Source organism: Oncorhynchus mykiss, chromosome 20 (genome assembly GCF_013265735.2).
Source record: "Oncorhynchus mykiss isolate Arlee chromosome 20, USDA_OmykA_1.1, whole genome shotgun sequence".
In the NCBI taxonomy this organism is placed as follows: domain Eukaryota; kingdom Metazoa; phylum Chordata; class Actinopteri; order Salmoniformes; family Salmonidae; genus Oncorhynchus; species Oncorhynchus mykiss.
In genome coordinates, this window is record NC_048584.1 from 7,962,677 (window position 1) to 7,978,508 (window position 15,832).

At 43.2% G+C, this 15,832-nt stretch overlaps 1 protein-coding gene across 1 annotated transcript in view; it reads left to right on the forward strand.

Moving 5' to 3' along the window:
* Nucleotides 1-15,832, forward strand: part of dnah9 (dynein, axonemal, heavy chain 9) — a 119,895-nt gene that overhangs the window by 81,347 nt on the left and 22,716 nt on the right. The window contains exons 62-68 of the mRNA XM_036955698.1: nucleotides 994-1,158; nucleotides 3,797-3,937; nucleotides 5,393-5,563; nucleotides 5,709-5,831; nucleotides 8,540-8,733; nucleotides 9,464-9,612; nucleotides 15,659-15,786. Of these exons, the coding sequence (XP_036811593.1) occupies nucleotides 994-1,158; nucleotides 3,797-3,937; nucleotides 5,393-5,563; nucleotides 5,709-5,831; nucleotides 8,540-8,733; nucleotides 9,464-9,612; nucleotides 15,659-15,786 (1,071 nt within the window). The remainder of the gene's footprint in view (nucleotides 1-993; nucleotides 1,159-3,796; nucleotides 3,938-5,392; nucleotides 5,564-5,708; nucleotides 5,832-8,539; nucleotides 8,734-9,463; nucleotides 9,613-15,658; nucleotides 15,787-15,832) is intronic.

A 15,832-nucleotide genomic window follows, 5' to 3' on the forward strand; every position in this document is an offset into this window, starting at 1 on the left:
AGTTTTGTGGTACCCTGGCATTTTAAAACAAAGGGTGTTAAAACCAAAGCATTGAGGCTTTCTCAGAAGGCCAGGTTCACCTCTCCATATGGTGTGCGATGATTAATACCACTTAATCCAGGCCATGTGCAGGCATTCAGGAGTGTGTGTGTGTGTGTGTGTGTGTGTGTGTGTGTGTGTGTGTGTGTGTGTGTGTGTGTGTGTGTGTGTGTGTGTGTGTGTGTGTGATCCGTCCAGCGCCTGTCCGTGTGTTTGTGTTTGTTTGGTTTATCATCAAAGCCTGTGGATCCTGCAGCAGCATCGACTCTCTCATCAGACGGCAGCAGGGTGGTGGAAGTCTGTTGGCCGCTGCTTGATGTCCTCAGCCTTGAGAGGAAGACATTCTAATCCACCCCAGAGCCTCCTCTTCATCTATCCAGATAGCCCATGCAGAGACCATTGATTGCTTCTGCCTTTGAGGCATCCTTCAGTATGCCTGCGCTGAATTAAGCCCCCACCATCACCTTTAATGCGTGTTTATCTACCACCAGCAGTAATTAGTGTCCCGAATCAAGGATGGGCCACACGTAGTTCAACAGTGTTTCTAATCAAACATGACCATCGTCCAACCCTGAGCAACCCATCGCCCTTGGTGCCTTGTTTACCTCAAGGAACTTTCGAGGTTCGCCAAGGATAGAATAGAATAGACTAGAACTTTACTGTCCACCCTGAGAGTGACATTAGCATTTGGCTTCACCTCACGAGATAAAAGATAACCCCAGGTCAGCCGCTACGGAAGAGAGGATTTGTTTTAATGGCGGCCATTTTACGCCTCTCTCTGTTCTCTGTCATTTTGTGTTTCAGTTCTTTAGTTGTGTTTCTTTGAGTTTGTTAATCTTACCTTTTTGACACTTGTGTGTAGTGTCTGTGTATTTTACTGCAATGTTTTATTTCATCTGTTTTAGTCCAATCTTTATTTTCCATTTGTTTATTTCTGTCTGTATGTTACTGTAGTGGAACCTGACGAAGCAGCAGAATGGTTTTAAGATCACATTGAAGATCCTGGAGGACAACCTGCTGTCCCGTCTCTCCTCCGCCTCAGGGAACTTCCTGGGAGACACAGAGCTGGTGGAGAACTTGGAGATCACCAAACGCACTGCCGCAGAGATAGAGGAGAAGGTTCTCTCTCTTTTATTATCTCTATTTTTTATCTCTGTCTGTTTCTGAGTCTCTGTCTCTCTCGCTTTCTCTCTTTCTAGCTTTCTTTCTCTCTCTCTCATCTCTGTGAAATAGCAGGAGAGGAGAAGATGGTTTTGGAGTTTAGGATGGTTTGAGTTAATATTGGAGCGGGTCAGGGTTGAAATATTTACGAGTATATAAGCCTGAGGTAGACTGCCATTAGGGTTTAGCTTGTGCCTAAACTGATTTGACGGGAGAGGGGAACCTATGCTCTCTGACATATACAGTTGAAGTCAGAAGTTTACATACACCTTAGCCAAATACATTTAAACTCAGTTTTTCACCATTTCTGACATTCAATCCTAGTAAAACTTCCCTGTTTTAGGTCAGTTAGGATCACCACTTTATTTTAAGAATGTAAAATGTCAGAATAGTAGAGAGAATGATTTATTTCAGCTTTATTTATTTCATCACATTCCCAGTGGGTCAGAAGTTTACATACACTCAATTAGTATTTGGCAACATTGCCTTTAAATTGTTTCACTTGGGTCAAACGTTTCGGGTAGCCTTCCACAAGCTTGCCACAATAAGTTGGGTGAATTTTGGCCCTTTCCTCCTGACAGAGCTGGTGTAACTGAGTCAGGTTTGTAGGCCTCCTGGCTCCCACACGCTTTTTCAGTTCTGCCCACAAATTTTCAATAGGATTGAGGTCAGGGCTTTGTGATGGCCACTCCAATACCTTGACTTTGTTGTCCTTAAGCCATTTTGCCACAACTTTGGAAGTATGCTTGGGGTCATTGTCCATTTGGAAGACCCATTTGCGACCAAGCTTTAATTTCCTGACTGATGTCTTGAGATGTTGCTTCAATATATCCATATAATTTTCCCTCCTCATAATGATACCTATTTTGTGAAGTGCACCTGCCCCTCCTGCAGCAAAGCACCCCCACAACATGATGCTGCAACCCCCGTGCTTCATGGTTGGGATGGTGCTCTTCGGCTTGCAAGCCTTCCCCTTTTTCCTCCAAACATAACGATGGTCATCATGGCCAAACAGTTGTTTTGTTTCATCAGACCAGAGATAATTTCTCCAAAAAGTATGATCTTTGTCCCCGTGTGCAGTTGCAAACCGTAGTCTGGGTTTTTAATGCAGTTTTGGAGCAGTGGCTTCTTCCTTGCTGAGTGGCCTTCCAGTTTATGTTGATATAGGACTCGTTTTACTGTGGATATAGATACTTTTGTACCTGTTTCTTCCAGCATCTTTACAAGGTCCTTTGCTGTTGTTCTGCACTTTTCGCACCAAAGTACGTTCATCTCTAGGAGACAGAACACGTCTCATTCCTGAGCGGTATGACGGCTGCGTGGTCCCATGGTGTATATACTTGCATGCTATTGTTTGTACAGATGAACGTGGTACCTTCGGGTGTTTGGAAATTGCTCCCAAGGACGAACCAGACATATGCAGGTCTACACTTTTTTTCTGAGGTCTTGGCTGATTTCTTTTGATTTTCCCATGATGTCAAGCAAAGATGCACTGAGTCTGGAGATAGGCCTTGAAATACATCCACAGGTACACCTCCAATTGACTCAAATGATGTCAATTAGCCTATCAGAAGCTTCTAAAGCCATGCCATCATTTTCTGGATTTTTCCAAGCTGTTTAAAGGCACAGTCAACTTAGTGTATGTAAACTTCTGACCCATTGGAATTGTGTGGAGTAGTTGAAAAATGAGTTTTAATGACTCCAACCTAAGTGTATTTAAACTTCCGACTTCAACTGTAGTATGCAAAGGTACGACAAAGCTAGATGTCTGCTCTCAATGCTACTGTAAACCCTAAGCAAGCGGGGATGTCGTAGCTCTGCACCTTTTCGGAAAGCTATTAGCAATGGTACTTTATTGACCTTTTACCGCAGTGGGCTAAATCAGGGTCACAGAGAGTGTTTCTTGGTAGTCTTAAACAAATCTACTTTGAAACAAAAGTATACACCTCACACGTGGTTGTAGGCTTAAAAAAAGAAGAATCTGCACCATGTCAGATAAATAAAAAAAACATTGACTTCTGAAAAATATGAATAACATTCCATCCATGAGTCCACTAGAGCGTGATTCGGTCATTTGACTGCAGGAAAGGGTCATCTCCACGTCTAGCTCTCCACCTCTAAAGACTATCCTACAGATGTTTTTGAATACACAGTATATTGAGATGCTGATGCAGAGCCTCCTGCTCACTGCTGACTGTACTCGCTTACTGTAGATCGAAGCGTTGGCACAGTCACAAATTGGGAAACTTGGCAAGTGAGCAGTAGAAAAGCTCTTCATTAGGCTCAAGGACACTGCTTAGAGACTGAGATGTGAGAGTGGATTCCTTTACAAAGTGCCACTACTTTGTTAATACTGGCGCTTTATGTTCAGTGAATGTGTGGCAACATATTTTTTACCTTCTCTATAGGCATGTTGAATTGGATCATTAAATTGGAATGGCTGCTTTGTTCAGTGGGAGAGGATGTTATTGTACTCTCTGTTATAATTTGCTATAATTTCCCTGGCTGGTGAATGAATCCTATGTGTGTTTTACATGCCTTTGTGTGTGTATTTACGCATGTGTGTGTGTGTGTGTTTGCTGTGTGTGTGTTGCAGGTTAAAGAAGCCAAGGTGACCGAGGCCAAAATCAACGAGGCGCGGGAGCACTATCGGCCTGCGGCAGCCCGAGCATCCTTATTGTACTTCATAATGAACGACCTCAATAAGATCCACCCAATGTACCAGTTCTCTCTCAAGGTACACCCACCTCTCTATTGACCTGACCTGTTATTGACACTCCCTAGTGAGCACACACACAGTTCACTATTCTCTCTTTCTCTACGTACATTCTCTAATAACCCACCATGTTTCTCCCAGCCTCAGAGCTCCCCAGTGAGCTAAGTCTTTACCCACGCTGCTCTGTTTTCTGCCTTTTCCTCCATTAGTTTCCAGTGTTTTATGCTTTCTGCTCTTTGTGTTTGTCGCTTCCTAACGCTTTTATGCTTCACCTAATGTCCCTGCTATTGTCACCCTCCAAAGCACTGAGGAGTCACGGGGTGAGATATGGTTTGCAATCACACTGCTCTCTGCAGGTAGCTAGCCACCCTGGGCCAACTGTAGAGAGTTTAAAGGCCCAGTGCAGTCAAAAATGTGATGTTCCAATATTTGATATATATTTTCACACTATGAGTTTGGAATAATGCTGTGGCATTTTGTAAATGTTGATGATGCCCTTTTAGTGTATGAGCTGTTTGAAAAGACCGCCTGAAATGTCAGTCTGTTTTGGTGGGATGATGTTTTGGCCTGCCTGGTGACATCAAAATTTGTTTGCCAATAAAAAAAAAGAGTTACAAACCTCTCTTCCAATAACAGCAAATGTTCAGTTTTCCCCTCCCACTCAAACCACTCCCAGCAAAATTCTTGCTTGAGAAATTGCTCTTTGCTAAGAAGCTTTCTTTTACCCTGTTTTCTCCCCAATTTCGTGGTATCCAATTGGTATTTACAGTGTTGTCTCATCACTGCAACTCCCGTATGGACTCGGGAGAGGCGAAGGTCGAGAGTCCTCTGAAACACAACCCAACCAAGCCGCACTGCTTCTTGACACAATGCCCACTTAACCCGGAAGCCAGCCATGTCAGCATGCACTGCACCCGGCCCACCACAGGAGTCGCTAGTGCGCGATAGGACAAGGACATCCCTGCCGGCCAAACCCTCCCCTAACCCGGACGCTGGGCCAATTGTGCGCTGCCCCATGAGTCTCCCGGTCACGGCCTGGACTCTAACCCAGAATCTCTAGTAGCACAGTTAGCACTGCAATGCCTTAGACCAATGCACCACTCGGGAGCCCCTCTTTTTGACAATTTTAATTGAAAACAATCACAGTAAGGAACTTAATTGTTACCCAGAAATGATTTGATATTGAGATAAAAACGGCTGCATTGGACCTTTCACCAGATGAAATGTCTCTGCTGTAGATAAAACGCACAGGGCAGACCCATATATTTTAAATGCAGTCAGTTGAACAATTGCCAGCCAGCTCGTACTTTGGATATGTTTCAGGAAATAAATAATTTGGGTTCTAGAAGTGTGTCTGCTATCCATTGTGTTTTTATGCTCCAGATGTTCATTGTGGCGTTCCAGAATGTTCTACCCATAGTGTCTGTTATCCTAGGCAGTACTGAGTCTGTTCTATCTATTGTTTCTATGCTACAGGCGTTTAGTGTAGTGTTCCAGAAAGCGGTACTGAAGGCCCAGGCAGACGAGGTGTTGAAACAGAGAGTGTCTAACCTGATAGACAGCATCACTGTCCAAGTGTTCCAGTATACCACCAGAGGCCTATTCGAGTGTGATAAACTCACATACATCGCACAGCTCGTCTTCCAGGTACACAGAAAGTCAGAGTTCAAAGTTCAATAAAAGCTTTATTGTACATTTTTGGTCAAATATAAATGTTTTTGTCTTTAAAAAATAACAATATAGGAATTCATGTTATTTTGACAGTATATGTTTTTTGTCATTGTGAACCCAGATCCTGTTGATGAATAAGGAGATCAACCCTACAGAGTTAGATTTCCTGCTGAGGTATCCCGTCCAACCAGGAGTGACCTCTCCTGTCGACTTCCTGTCCAACCATTCCTGGGGCGGTATCAAGGTGAGGCAAACAGGAAGCGAAGATGTCAGACCTTCACAGTTGAGGTTGAAGACGCGTCTAACCACAGATCTAAGATCAGTTTACCCCACAAAAGCCAAACCTTCACCATCAGGGGACAACATGCTACTTTAAATCAGTGTCTAGGGATAAATTCATCCTACTACATACTTTAGAACAAACCATCCACTGACTATCCTTGTCATTTACGTATGACTGAACTCCCCTTTTCCCCTGTTGTTATTTTAGCACTTAGTCTGTTTCCACTCCATAACTCAGTACATCTGTGGAAGATAACAGAACATAATGGGTACAGTGAAGTCTACTTCCACTACAATAAAGCAACCTTGGTCCTCCAGTACCCCCAACAGTACACATTTGTATTGGTACCCTGGACAAGCACACTTGATTCAACTTGTTAACTAATCATCAAGCCCTCGATCGAATCCGGTGTGTTTGTCAATGGCTCCAACAAAAATTGGAATTGTTGGGGGTACTGGAGGACCGGAGTTGGGAAACTCCATTCTGGAGGACCGGAGTTGGGAAACTCCGCTCTTAGCGGTAAGAGCATTACCGCTACAACATGTATGAAATAATAAAGGCATGCCATTCTTTTTACAAAAATGTTCATTTGAGAAGTTGCTGCCTCAAGGGTTCACAACTCTCACATATCTATTAGGTGAAATACCACATTGTGCCACCACAGCGGCAAGATTTGTGACCTGTTGCCATAAGAAAAGGGCAACCAGTGGTGCACAAACACCATTGCAAGAGGGGGAGAGAGAGAGAGATCTTTCCGGAAAGGTGGGGGGCTATGACGTCCCCACTTGCTCAGGGTTTACAGTAGCGTTGAGAGCAGATGTCTGGCTACTGTACTCCAGAGAGCATAGTTCCCCCTCCCATCAAATCAGTTGATGTACAAGCTAAACCCTAATGGCAGTGTACCTCAGGCTTTCGTACTCATAAATATTTCAACCTGGACCCTCTTCACTATTAATGATCCTAAACTCCAAAACCATCTTCTCCTCTCCTGCTATTCCACAGAGATGTCGGTCTAGGTACCATTAATTTAATTCAGTCACTCTGGTTCTTATCGCGGTTAGGAACATAATCAGTTGGAGAGGATGAGATCCTGTGATAGTGCCTGGTGGCCGTGGCCCTCTTAGATGATATTAGAAGGATGGGATGGAGAGGAAGCCACAGGGGGCTGTAGTATTCTCACCTGACCTGAGAATCTGCCAACCCAGATACTGGTAATTAACTAAGTGGAGGAGTTGGAGTGACTTCATCTTAGCTCATTAAGGGCCGTGGTGGGTATTTCCGGGGAAGGAGTTGGGATGTTCTTCGATAGGACCTTGACTTGATTGACAGAGACTGAGAGGACAGGTGTTTGTGTGTGCCCGTGTGTGTGTGTGTGTGTGTGTGTGTGTGTGTGTGTGTGTGTGTGTGTGTGTGTGTGTGTGTGTGTGTGACATTCAGAGCACTCTGTGAGGCCACTGTTTTTCAGTGATCCAAAGCTGAGATAAGAACAAATGCTGTCAGATAAAAGTCTAGAGTATGTGCCAGGTTTGTGCTGCCGAAGCATATTCCCCTTTTCTACCCGCTGTTATAAACAGCCTAATGTCTACTCAGCACTATGGTTTGAATAAATACAATTCATATTGGCGTAAGAGAAGATAAGCACTCTGTCTTATTATGAGACTTTTCCAACCCAAACTTTTCTCCTTTGTGGCACTTATATGAGGTAAACAATAAGAGCAAATAACAATTTGTTCATCCTTAGAAAGGTTTCAGAGACGGTGGGAAAATACTGTGTATATGAATTAACCCCTGCCTATATGTACATACAGTATCTACCTAAATTACCACATGAACCCCTGCCTATATGTACATACAGTATCTACCTCAATTACCACATTAACCCCTGCCTATATGTACATACAGTATCTACCTCAATTACCACATTAACCCCCTGCCTATATGTACATACAGTATCTACCTCAATTACCACATTAACCCCTGCCTATATGTACATACAGTATCTACCTCAATTACCACATTAACCCCTGCCTATATGTACATACAGTATCTACCTCAATTACCACATTAACCCCTGCCTATATGTACATACAGTATCTACCTCAATTACCACATTAACCCCTGCCTATATGTACATACAGTATCTACCTCAATTACCACATTAACCCCTGCCTATATGTACATACAGTATCTACCTCAATTACCACATTAACCCCCTGCCTATATGTACATACAGTATCTACCTCAATTACCACATTAACCCCTGCCTATATGTACATACAGTATCTACCTCAATTACCACGTATCCCTGCACATTGATATTGTTATGGTACTCCTTGAATATAGCTTTATTCCTGTGTGTTTTATTTCTCATGTGTTTTTATAATTTCTTTATTAGTTAACTCTGTATCATTGGGGAAGAGCTTGTAAGTAAACATTTCACTGTAATATCTACCTGTTGTGTTGGGGGCATGTGACAATTACAATCTTATTTTATGAGAACAAGAAATTGCATTCCAGTTTTGAATACATGGTTACTTTGGATGAGGGACTGTATATCTAAGAATTAATCTATATTCACCAGAGTTGTAGTTTCTGGCAAATGTTTAATGCATATTTTTTTGCGGCCGCTTTCCTCTTCGCTTTCCTCTACATTCATCCCTCCATCCCAGTCTCTGTGTTCCATGGACGAGTTCCGTAACCTGGACCGGGACATGGAGGGTTCGGCCAAGCGTTGGAAGAAGTTTGTGGAGTCGGAGTGTCCTGAGAAGGAGAAGTTTCCCCAGGAGTGGAAGAATAAGAGTTCCCTACAGAGACTGTGTATGATGAGGGCCATGAGGCCTGACCGCATGACCTACGCTGTGAGGTGAAAGGTCAAATACCTTACCCTCTGACCTACTGTTAGAGGATATACAGTACAACTGTGGTTCTGTTTTTTTTGTGAGGATATCTTTTGAATTTCCCTGTCCCACCAATGAACAAACATAATATAATGTAAACAGCTAACATTCAACCCAGTGAGCTAACATTTAACCCAGTGGCCATTGACCACAGCTACAGTATGTAATAGTTATTTAATAGAAAAGTAATAAATACTATGTTTGTATGAGTGCATTTTCAGCTTTTAAACTAACCACCATAAGCCATGAGCAGTGCTCTGCATTCCGAATGTGTATTTTGTACAGATAACTACCAAAATAAAGGAAACATTTGCTCAAGTGTTTCCTTTATTTGGGCAGTTACGTGTACGGTACCAGTTAACCGTTTGGACACACCTACTCATTCAAGGGTTTTTCCTTATTTTTACTATTTACTACATTGTAGAATAATAGTGAAGACATCAAAACTATGAAATAACACATATGGACACATACAGTATCCAAAAAAGTGTTAAAGAAATCAAAATTATACCCTTTTTTGGTTACTACATGATTCCATATGTGTTATTTCATAGTTTTGATGTCTTCACTATTATTCTACAATGTAGAAAATAGTTTTTTTTTTTAAATAAAGAAAAGCCCTTGAATGAGTAGGTGTGTCCAAACCTTTGACTGGTACTGTTTGTATTGAACATATATCATCATGTCTCCCCACAGAGATTTTGTGGAGGAGAAGCTGGGGAGTCAGTATGTGGTTGGCAGGTCGCTTGACTTTGCTGTGTCCTTTGAAGAGTCTGGTCCCGCCACACCCATGTTCTTCATCCTCTCTCCTGGAGTAGACCCACTGAAGGACGTGGAAAAACATGGTAATGGGGTCCCCTACACTGTTAACACCAATGTGCTGTCATTACTCAAAAATGTTGAGGAAACTCATTGCACTTAATATCAAATCAAAATTGTATTCGTCACATGCGCCGAATACAACAGGTTCCATACACCTTACAGTGAAACGCTTACTTACGGGCCCCTAACCGACAGTGAAGTTTCATAAATATATCCAAGTACAATTATTTAAAATGTTTTTGTAGTCATTACTCTGCTGTGACTTTGGGCTAATTCATATTTAAGATCATTTACTGATTAATTACTGGAATAATTCAGTGATTTGATTGATTTAATTTGGTTATTCTCTCCAAATGAATCATTAACCGTTATAGTGTTAATACTATCAACAATATCATTTTACTATCGTCGAGCTCTGGAACCTCAAGAACCCGATCACTCGCGAAATAACTTTATGCCACAAATAGTTCATTCAATGTTTTATTTACTAGACCAAATAAGTTGGAACATGAGGTAGCTAAGAAAATACAATTTCAAGGCAGGGTATAATGGGATTCAATTCAGTTATTGAGGTGAGAGTCACAGGTCCGTCCGTATAAATGAATTTCCGTATTCAACTCAGGCAAGTACAATAGTACATTCACAAGACTTTTGAGGATGATATGGTCTTATTAATTGAAAGAGAAAAAGTGATTGGGCTACATCGTTGACATAGGCTTTCACAACTGTGAAATTATAGAGAGCGTCTATAATGGGCTAGGCTACCAGTTAGCCTTCGATATGGACAATGCCAGGACAGCATTGAACATGGGCTTGTAAATTAGACCTGCCGTCTTGCAATTACTCAGTGACTTCCATTAAGTTTCACACACAACGCCACTTTATATAGATAATGTAACAGGGGAAATTACTTTTATGTCGTTGTTGCCTCTCAGTTGGGATTCTGTTATGATGGGATGAAAATGGGATTTGATGGTTGGCCAAGTCTCTCGCAACAGTAGTCGATGAGGCCAGTGCACTGAAAATAGCTCACAGCCAATGGAGCGAGATCTCTCTCTCAGTTCTCAGTCCAGGAAAGTACATTATATTAGAGAACTTCCATACAGTGAATTCTTCCTTTGGTCCAGCCGGGATGGATTGCAAACACAGTCAGTTAGTCTCCAAGGCAAACAGTGCGTTTGCAGGATCCACTCTGGGATGATTGCTTCCGTCTAAGTATGATGGGAGAAGTTGATCGGAGTTTGGTTTCCAAGGAGATGGGATCACTCATGGTGTGGCCGCCCCTTAAAGAAACTTGATCTCCTCATCTGTTTGCAAATCCTGTAATTTATAGGGATACTCATAGGGCTCTGATGACCTGACATGGCATCACGAGACCACCCCGTTGATTCTAGATATTCAGCATCTCTGTTCTTATGGACAAACCTGAGATTTCTTCAAAAGTGTCCACAGCATGTTTCTACTGCACAAAACAGTTTAACAATCTCTAGGATGAAGTAAGTAGCCTGTAGGTACCAAACAGGATATTGGTCAAATGCATCCGTTCTTTGGTTCAGAAGAATACCTGTTATACCCATTTTAATGACATAGAAGAATCAGAAGAAAATTCTCACATTATGCTTCAAGTTATATCAACATGTATGAGTTTCTCAGTTTAATACATTGTTAAGGAAACGTATTTAAATGTCCTTGCGCCATTTTCCCTTTGTCACAAAGAGTGAAAGTTAATCTCCTCCCTTGCAATACACATCTCTTGGCGCTCTAAAGCCTGGATGGTCGTTTACCCAGTAACACATGCAGATCACAAGGTGGACTGCTGACTTGCTGAAGGCGACTGTTTTCTGCCTTCTGACCCCCCTCAGGGACACTCACATTGTAAAAGGAGAAGAGGGAGAGGAGTTTATTTGTCTTGTGATAGCTTGTAAGAGGGCGGCGCCGCCACGAACAGAACTGTAAATCCTGCCCTGGAATGTGGGACTCTCATTACAACGACTCAAACATGTAGGGGGTCCAGATTTAAGTTGTATCAGCTTGAAATTTACTAAGCCACGCCTCCAATATAATTTCCCACTGTACCTTGTCTTTTCGAGTGAGTTGTAGAGTTACCACCCATGACTGTATTTGTTAGTAAAAGAGACATGGTTGTGGAATTCGTTCATTTTCAGTCCTGTATCTTTCACCAAGTGAGTTCCTAGGTGAATATTAACATTATAATTTAACTCTTTATGACATTACATTTCTCATTAAGGCCATATTATGGGGCTTAGCTTAACCCTAATACAGTGGCCAGAAACTCATGGTTTACAGGCCACATCAGGCCTGCAAGTAACTTTCCCAAAATATATATCCTGGTTGAATGATTTCCAGGAATCGTCCAAACGGGATATCTGGAAAACATTGGGAAATTTACCGAAATTTTGCAACCCTACCTGCAAGTCACATTATGCTGGCTTGCAAAGTGATGTGTAATTCCTATTGGAATCTAGCCAGAGTTAAGATATCCAACAGTTGGAATTTTTCACAATGACTGCCAGGGTTAGGAACAGTGTTGGGAGACTGCTAAGTGTCTTGCCATGTCTGAATCCTGGCTTAGGAAGGCCACCAAAAATTCTGAGATTTCCATACCCAACTATAACATTTTCCATCAAGATAGAACTGCCAAGGGGGAGGAGTTGCAGTCTACTGCAGAGATAGCCTGCAAAGTAATGTCATACTTTCCAGGTCCATACCCAAACAGTTCGAACTTCTAATTTTAAAAATTACTCTCTCCAGAAATAAGTCTCTCACTGTTGCTGCCTGCTACCGACCCCCCTCAGCTCCCAGCTATGCCCTAGACACCATTTGTGAATTGATCACCCCCCATTCTAGCTTCAGAGTTTTTCTGTTAGGTGACCTAAACTGGGATATGCTTAACACCCCGGCAGTCCTAAAATCTAAGCTAGATGCCCTCAATCTCACACAAATCATCAAGGAACCCACCAGGTATAACCCTAAATCTGTAAACAAGGGCACCCTCATAGACGTTATCCTGACCAACTCGCCCTCCAAATACACCTCCGCTGTCTTCAACCAGGATCTCAGCGATCACTGCCTCATTGCCTGTATCCGCTACGGGTCCCAGTCAAACGACCACCCCTCATCACTGTCAAACGCTCCCTAAAACACTTCTGCGAGCAGACCTTTCTAATCGACCTGGCCCGGGTATCCTGGAAGGATATTGACCTCATCCCGTCAGTTGAGGATGCCTGGTCATTCTTTAAAAGTAACTTCCTCACCATCTTAGATCAGCATGCTCCGTTCAAAAATGCAGGACTAAGAACAGATATAGCCCTTGGTTCACTACAGACCTGACTGCCCTCGACCAGCACAAAAACATCCTGTGGCGGACTGCAATAGCATCGAATAGTCCCCGCGATATGCAACTGTTCAGGGAAGTCAGGAACCAATACACGCAGTCAGTCAGGAAAGCAAAGGCCAGATTTTTCAAGCAGAAATTTGCTTCCTGTAGCTTTAACCCCCAAAAGTTCTGGGACACTGTAAAGTCCATGGAGAACAAGAGCACCTCCTCCCAGCTGCCCACTGCACTGAGGCTAGGTAACACGGTCACCACCGATAAATCCATGATTATCAAACTTCAAGACTCCTAGAGATGGCCTCCAAACCAAGACTCCTAGAGATGGCCTCCAGGCCAAACTGAGCAAATGCGAAGGAAGAGCCTTGGTCAGGGAGGTGACCAAAAACCTGATGGTCACTCTGAAAGAGCTCCAGAGATCCTCTGTGGAGATGGGAGAACCTTCCAGAAGGACAACCATCTCTGTAACACTCCACCAATCAGGCCTTTATGGCCGGACGGAAGCCACTACTCAGTCATTTTGGATTTTAGATTTTGCCAAGAGGCACCTAGAGGACTTTCAGACCATGAGAAACAAGATTATTAACTCTTTGGCCTGAATACCAAGCGTCACGTCTAGAGGAAACCTGGCACCATCCCTACGGTGAAGCATGGTGGTGGCAGCATCATGCTGTGGGGATGTTTTTCAGAGGCAGGGCCTGGGAGACTACTCAGGATCGAAGGAAAGATGAACAGAGCAAAGTGCAGAGAGATCCTTGATCATTTTTTTTAAAATTCCAAAACTGTTAAAAAAAACGGTTTTTGATTTGTCATTGTGGGATATTCGTGAGGGGGGAAAAACTATTTAAGCCATTTTAGAATAAGTCTGTAACATAACGGGGCCATAACGGGGCCTAAGGCACTGCCTCACAAACCTATAGGCGTCAATACAGATCCGGGTTCGATCCCGGGCCGCGACCGGGAGACCCATGAGGCGGAGCGCAATTGTGTTGTCTGTGTTAACGGAGGGTTTGGCTGGCCAGGATTTCCTTGTTCCACCACGTTCTAGTGACTTCTGTGGTGGGACGGGCGCGTGCACACTGACACTAGCACTGACAATAGACTAGCAATATTGGATCCCACCGGGACGTGTGAAATGTGAAGCTTTGGTTTTTACTGACCTGGTATAGGAGATATCACAGGTTCTTCAGCAACCCAACCAAGCCGCACTGCTTCTTAACACAGCGCGCATCCAACCCAGAAGCCAGCCGCACCAATGTGTTGGAGGAAACACCGTGCACCTGGCAACCTTGGTTAGCGCGCACTGCGCCCGGCCCACCACAGGAGTCACTGGTGCGCGATGAGACAAGTATATCGCTATCGGCCAAACCCTCCCTAACCCGGACGACTCTAGGCCAATTGTGCCGGTTCCGACAGAGCCTGGGCGCGAACCCAGAGTCACTGCGCCACCCAGGAGGCAGTGTTTGATGATGAATATTTCAATACTTCACTATTTGGTCTTATGAAAGATTCAAATGTGATTCAAATGGAAATGCGACTGACAGGGTTATATTGAACAACGTGTGAATAATATTATTGGGCTGCTGAGGCTGGATTGTAGATAACATGTTTTGTAAATTTGTTTCTCCGTACCTTGGAAACACAGTAACCTAGTTTGATGTTTGAGTGAATAGTCTCCAAGTCTTTTTTATGGTCTGGCGTGAAATCAGCTATCCTCTCATCATGTGACATGAGATCATTCTCCCACTGAAGCTCAGATAATTGGTCAGACACACTCGTTCAAATGCACACACACACACACACACGTGTATAATTGATGTCCACACCCTTCTGTGCGCACGCGTGTGTGTGTTTGCACACGTGTTTGCATGCGTGTGTATGACTAATTATCCAAGCCCTCCCTGTATGCGTGACCAATCACATCAAAGCTAAAGCAGCTAACCAATCAGAGAGGCCTGATGTAGAGTGTGAAGAGAGGGCCAAAGGCAACACAGATCACACAGAATGAAGAACCCTGAATCTATACACTTTACTTTAGAAAAATAATGTGGGTCTTCGCTAAATTTCAGATGGCCAATTTTTCTTAGGCGATAGTGAATCTACACTGAGTTTACAAAATATTAAGAACACCTTCCTAATATTGAATATTTGCCCTCAGAACAGACTCAATTTGTCGGGGCATGGACAGTACAATGTGTCAAAAGCGTTACACAGGGATTCTGGCCCATGTTGACTCAAATGCTTCCAACAGTTTTCAAGTTTGCTGGATGTACTTTGAGTGGTGGACCATTCATGAAAAACCCAGCAGCGTTGCAGTTCTTGACACACTCGAACCGGTGCGCCTGGCACCTACTACCATACCCTATTCAAATGCACTTAAATATTTTGCCTTGCCCATTCACCCTCTGAATGGCACACATACACAATCCATGTCTCAATTTTGTCAAGGTTTAAAAATCCTTCTTTAACCTGTCTCCTCCCCTTCATCTGCACTGATTTGAAGTGGATTTAACAAGTGACACCAATGGGGATAAAATCTATCACCTGGATTCACCTGGTCAGAGCAGGTGTTCCTAACGTTCTGTGCACTCAGTGTATAAATGAAGCGCACTTTATAAAAAAGAGATTACTACTTTATTATTAAACTGTTGATCATTTCAATTTTCCCTAAACTGCTATGGATTACATGAATCATTACTGTGTGATCTTTCTTTCAGGCAGGAAGCTGGGCTATACGTTTGACAGCGGTAACTTCCACAATGTGTCTCTGGGCCAGGGACAGGAGGTGGTGGCTGAACAGGCTCTGGATCTGGCAGCTAATGAGGGACACTGGGTTATACTGCAGGTATTCAGATACACACATTTACTTGCAGACACACACACATAGCCGA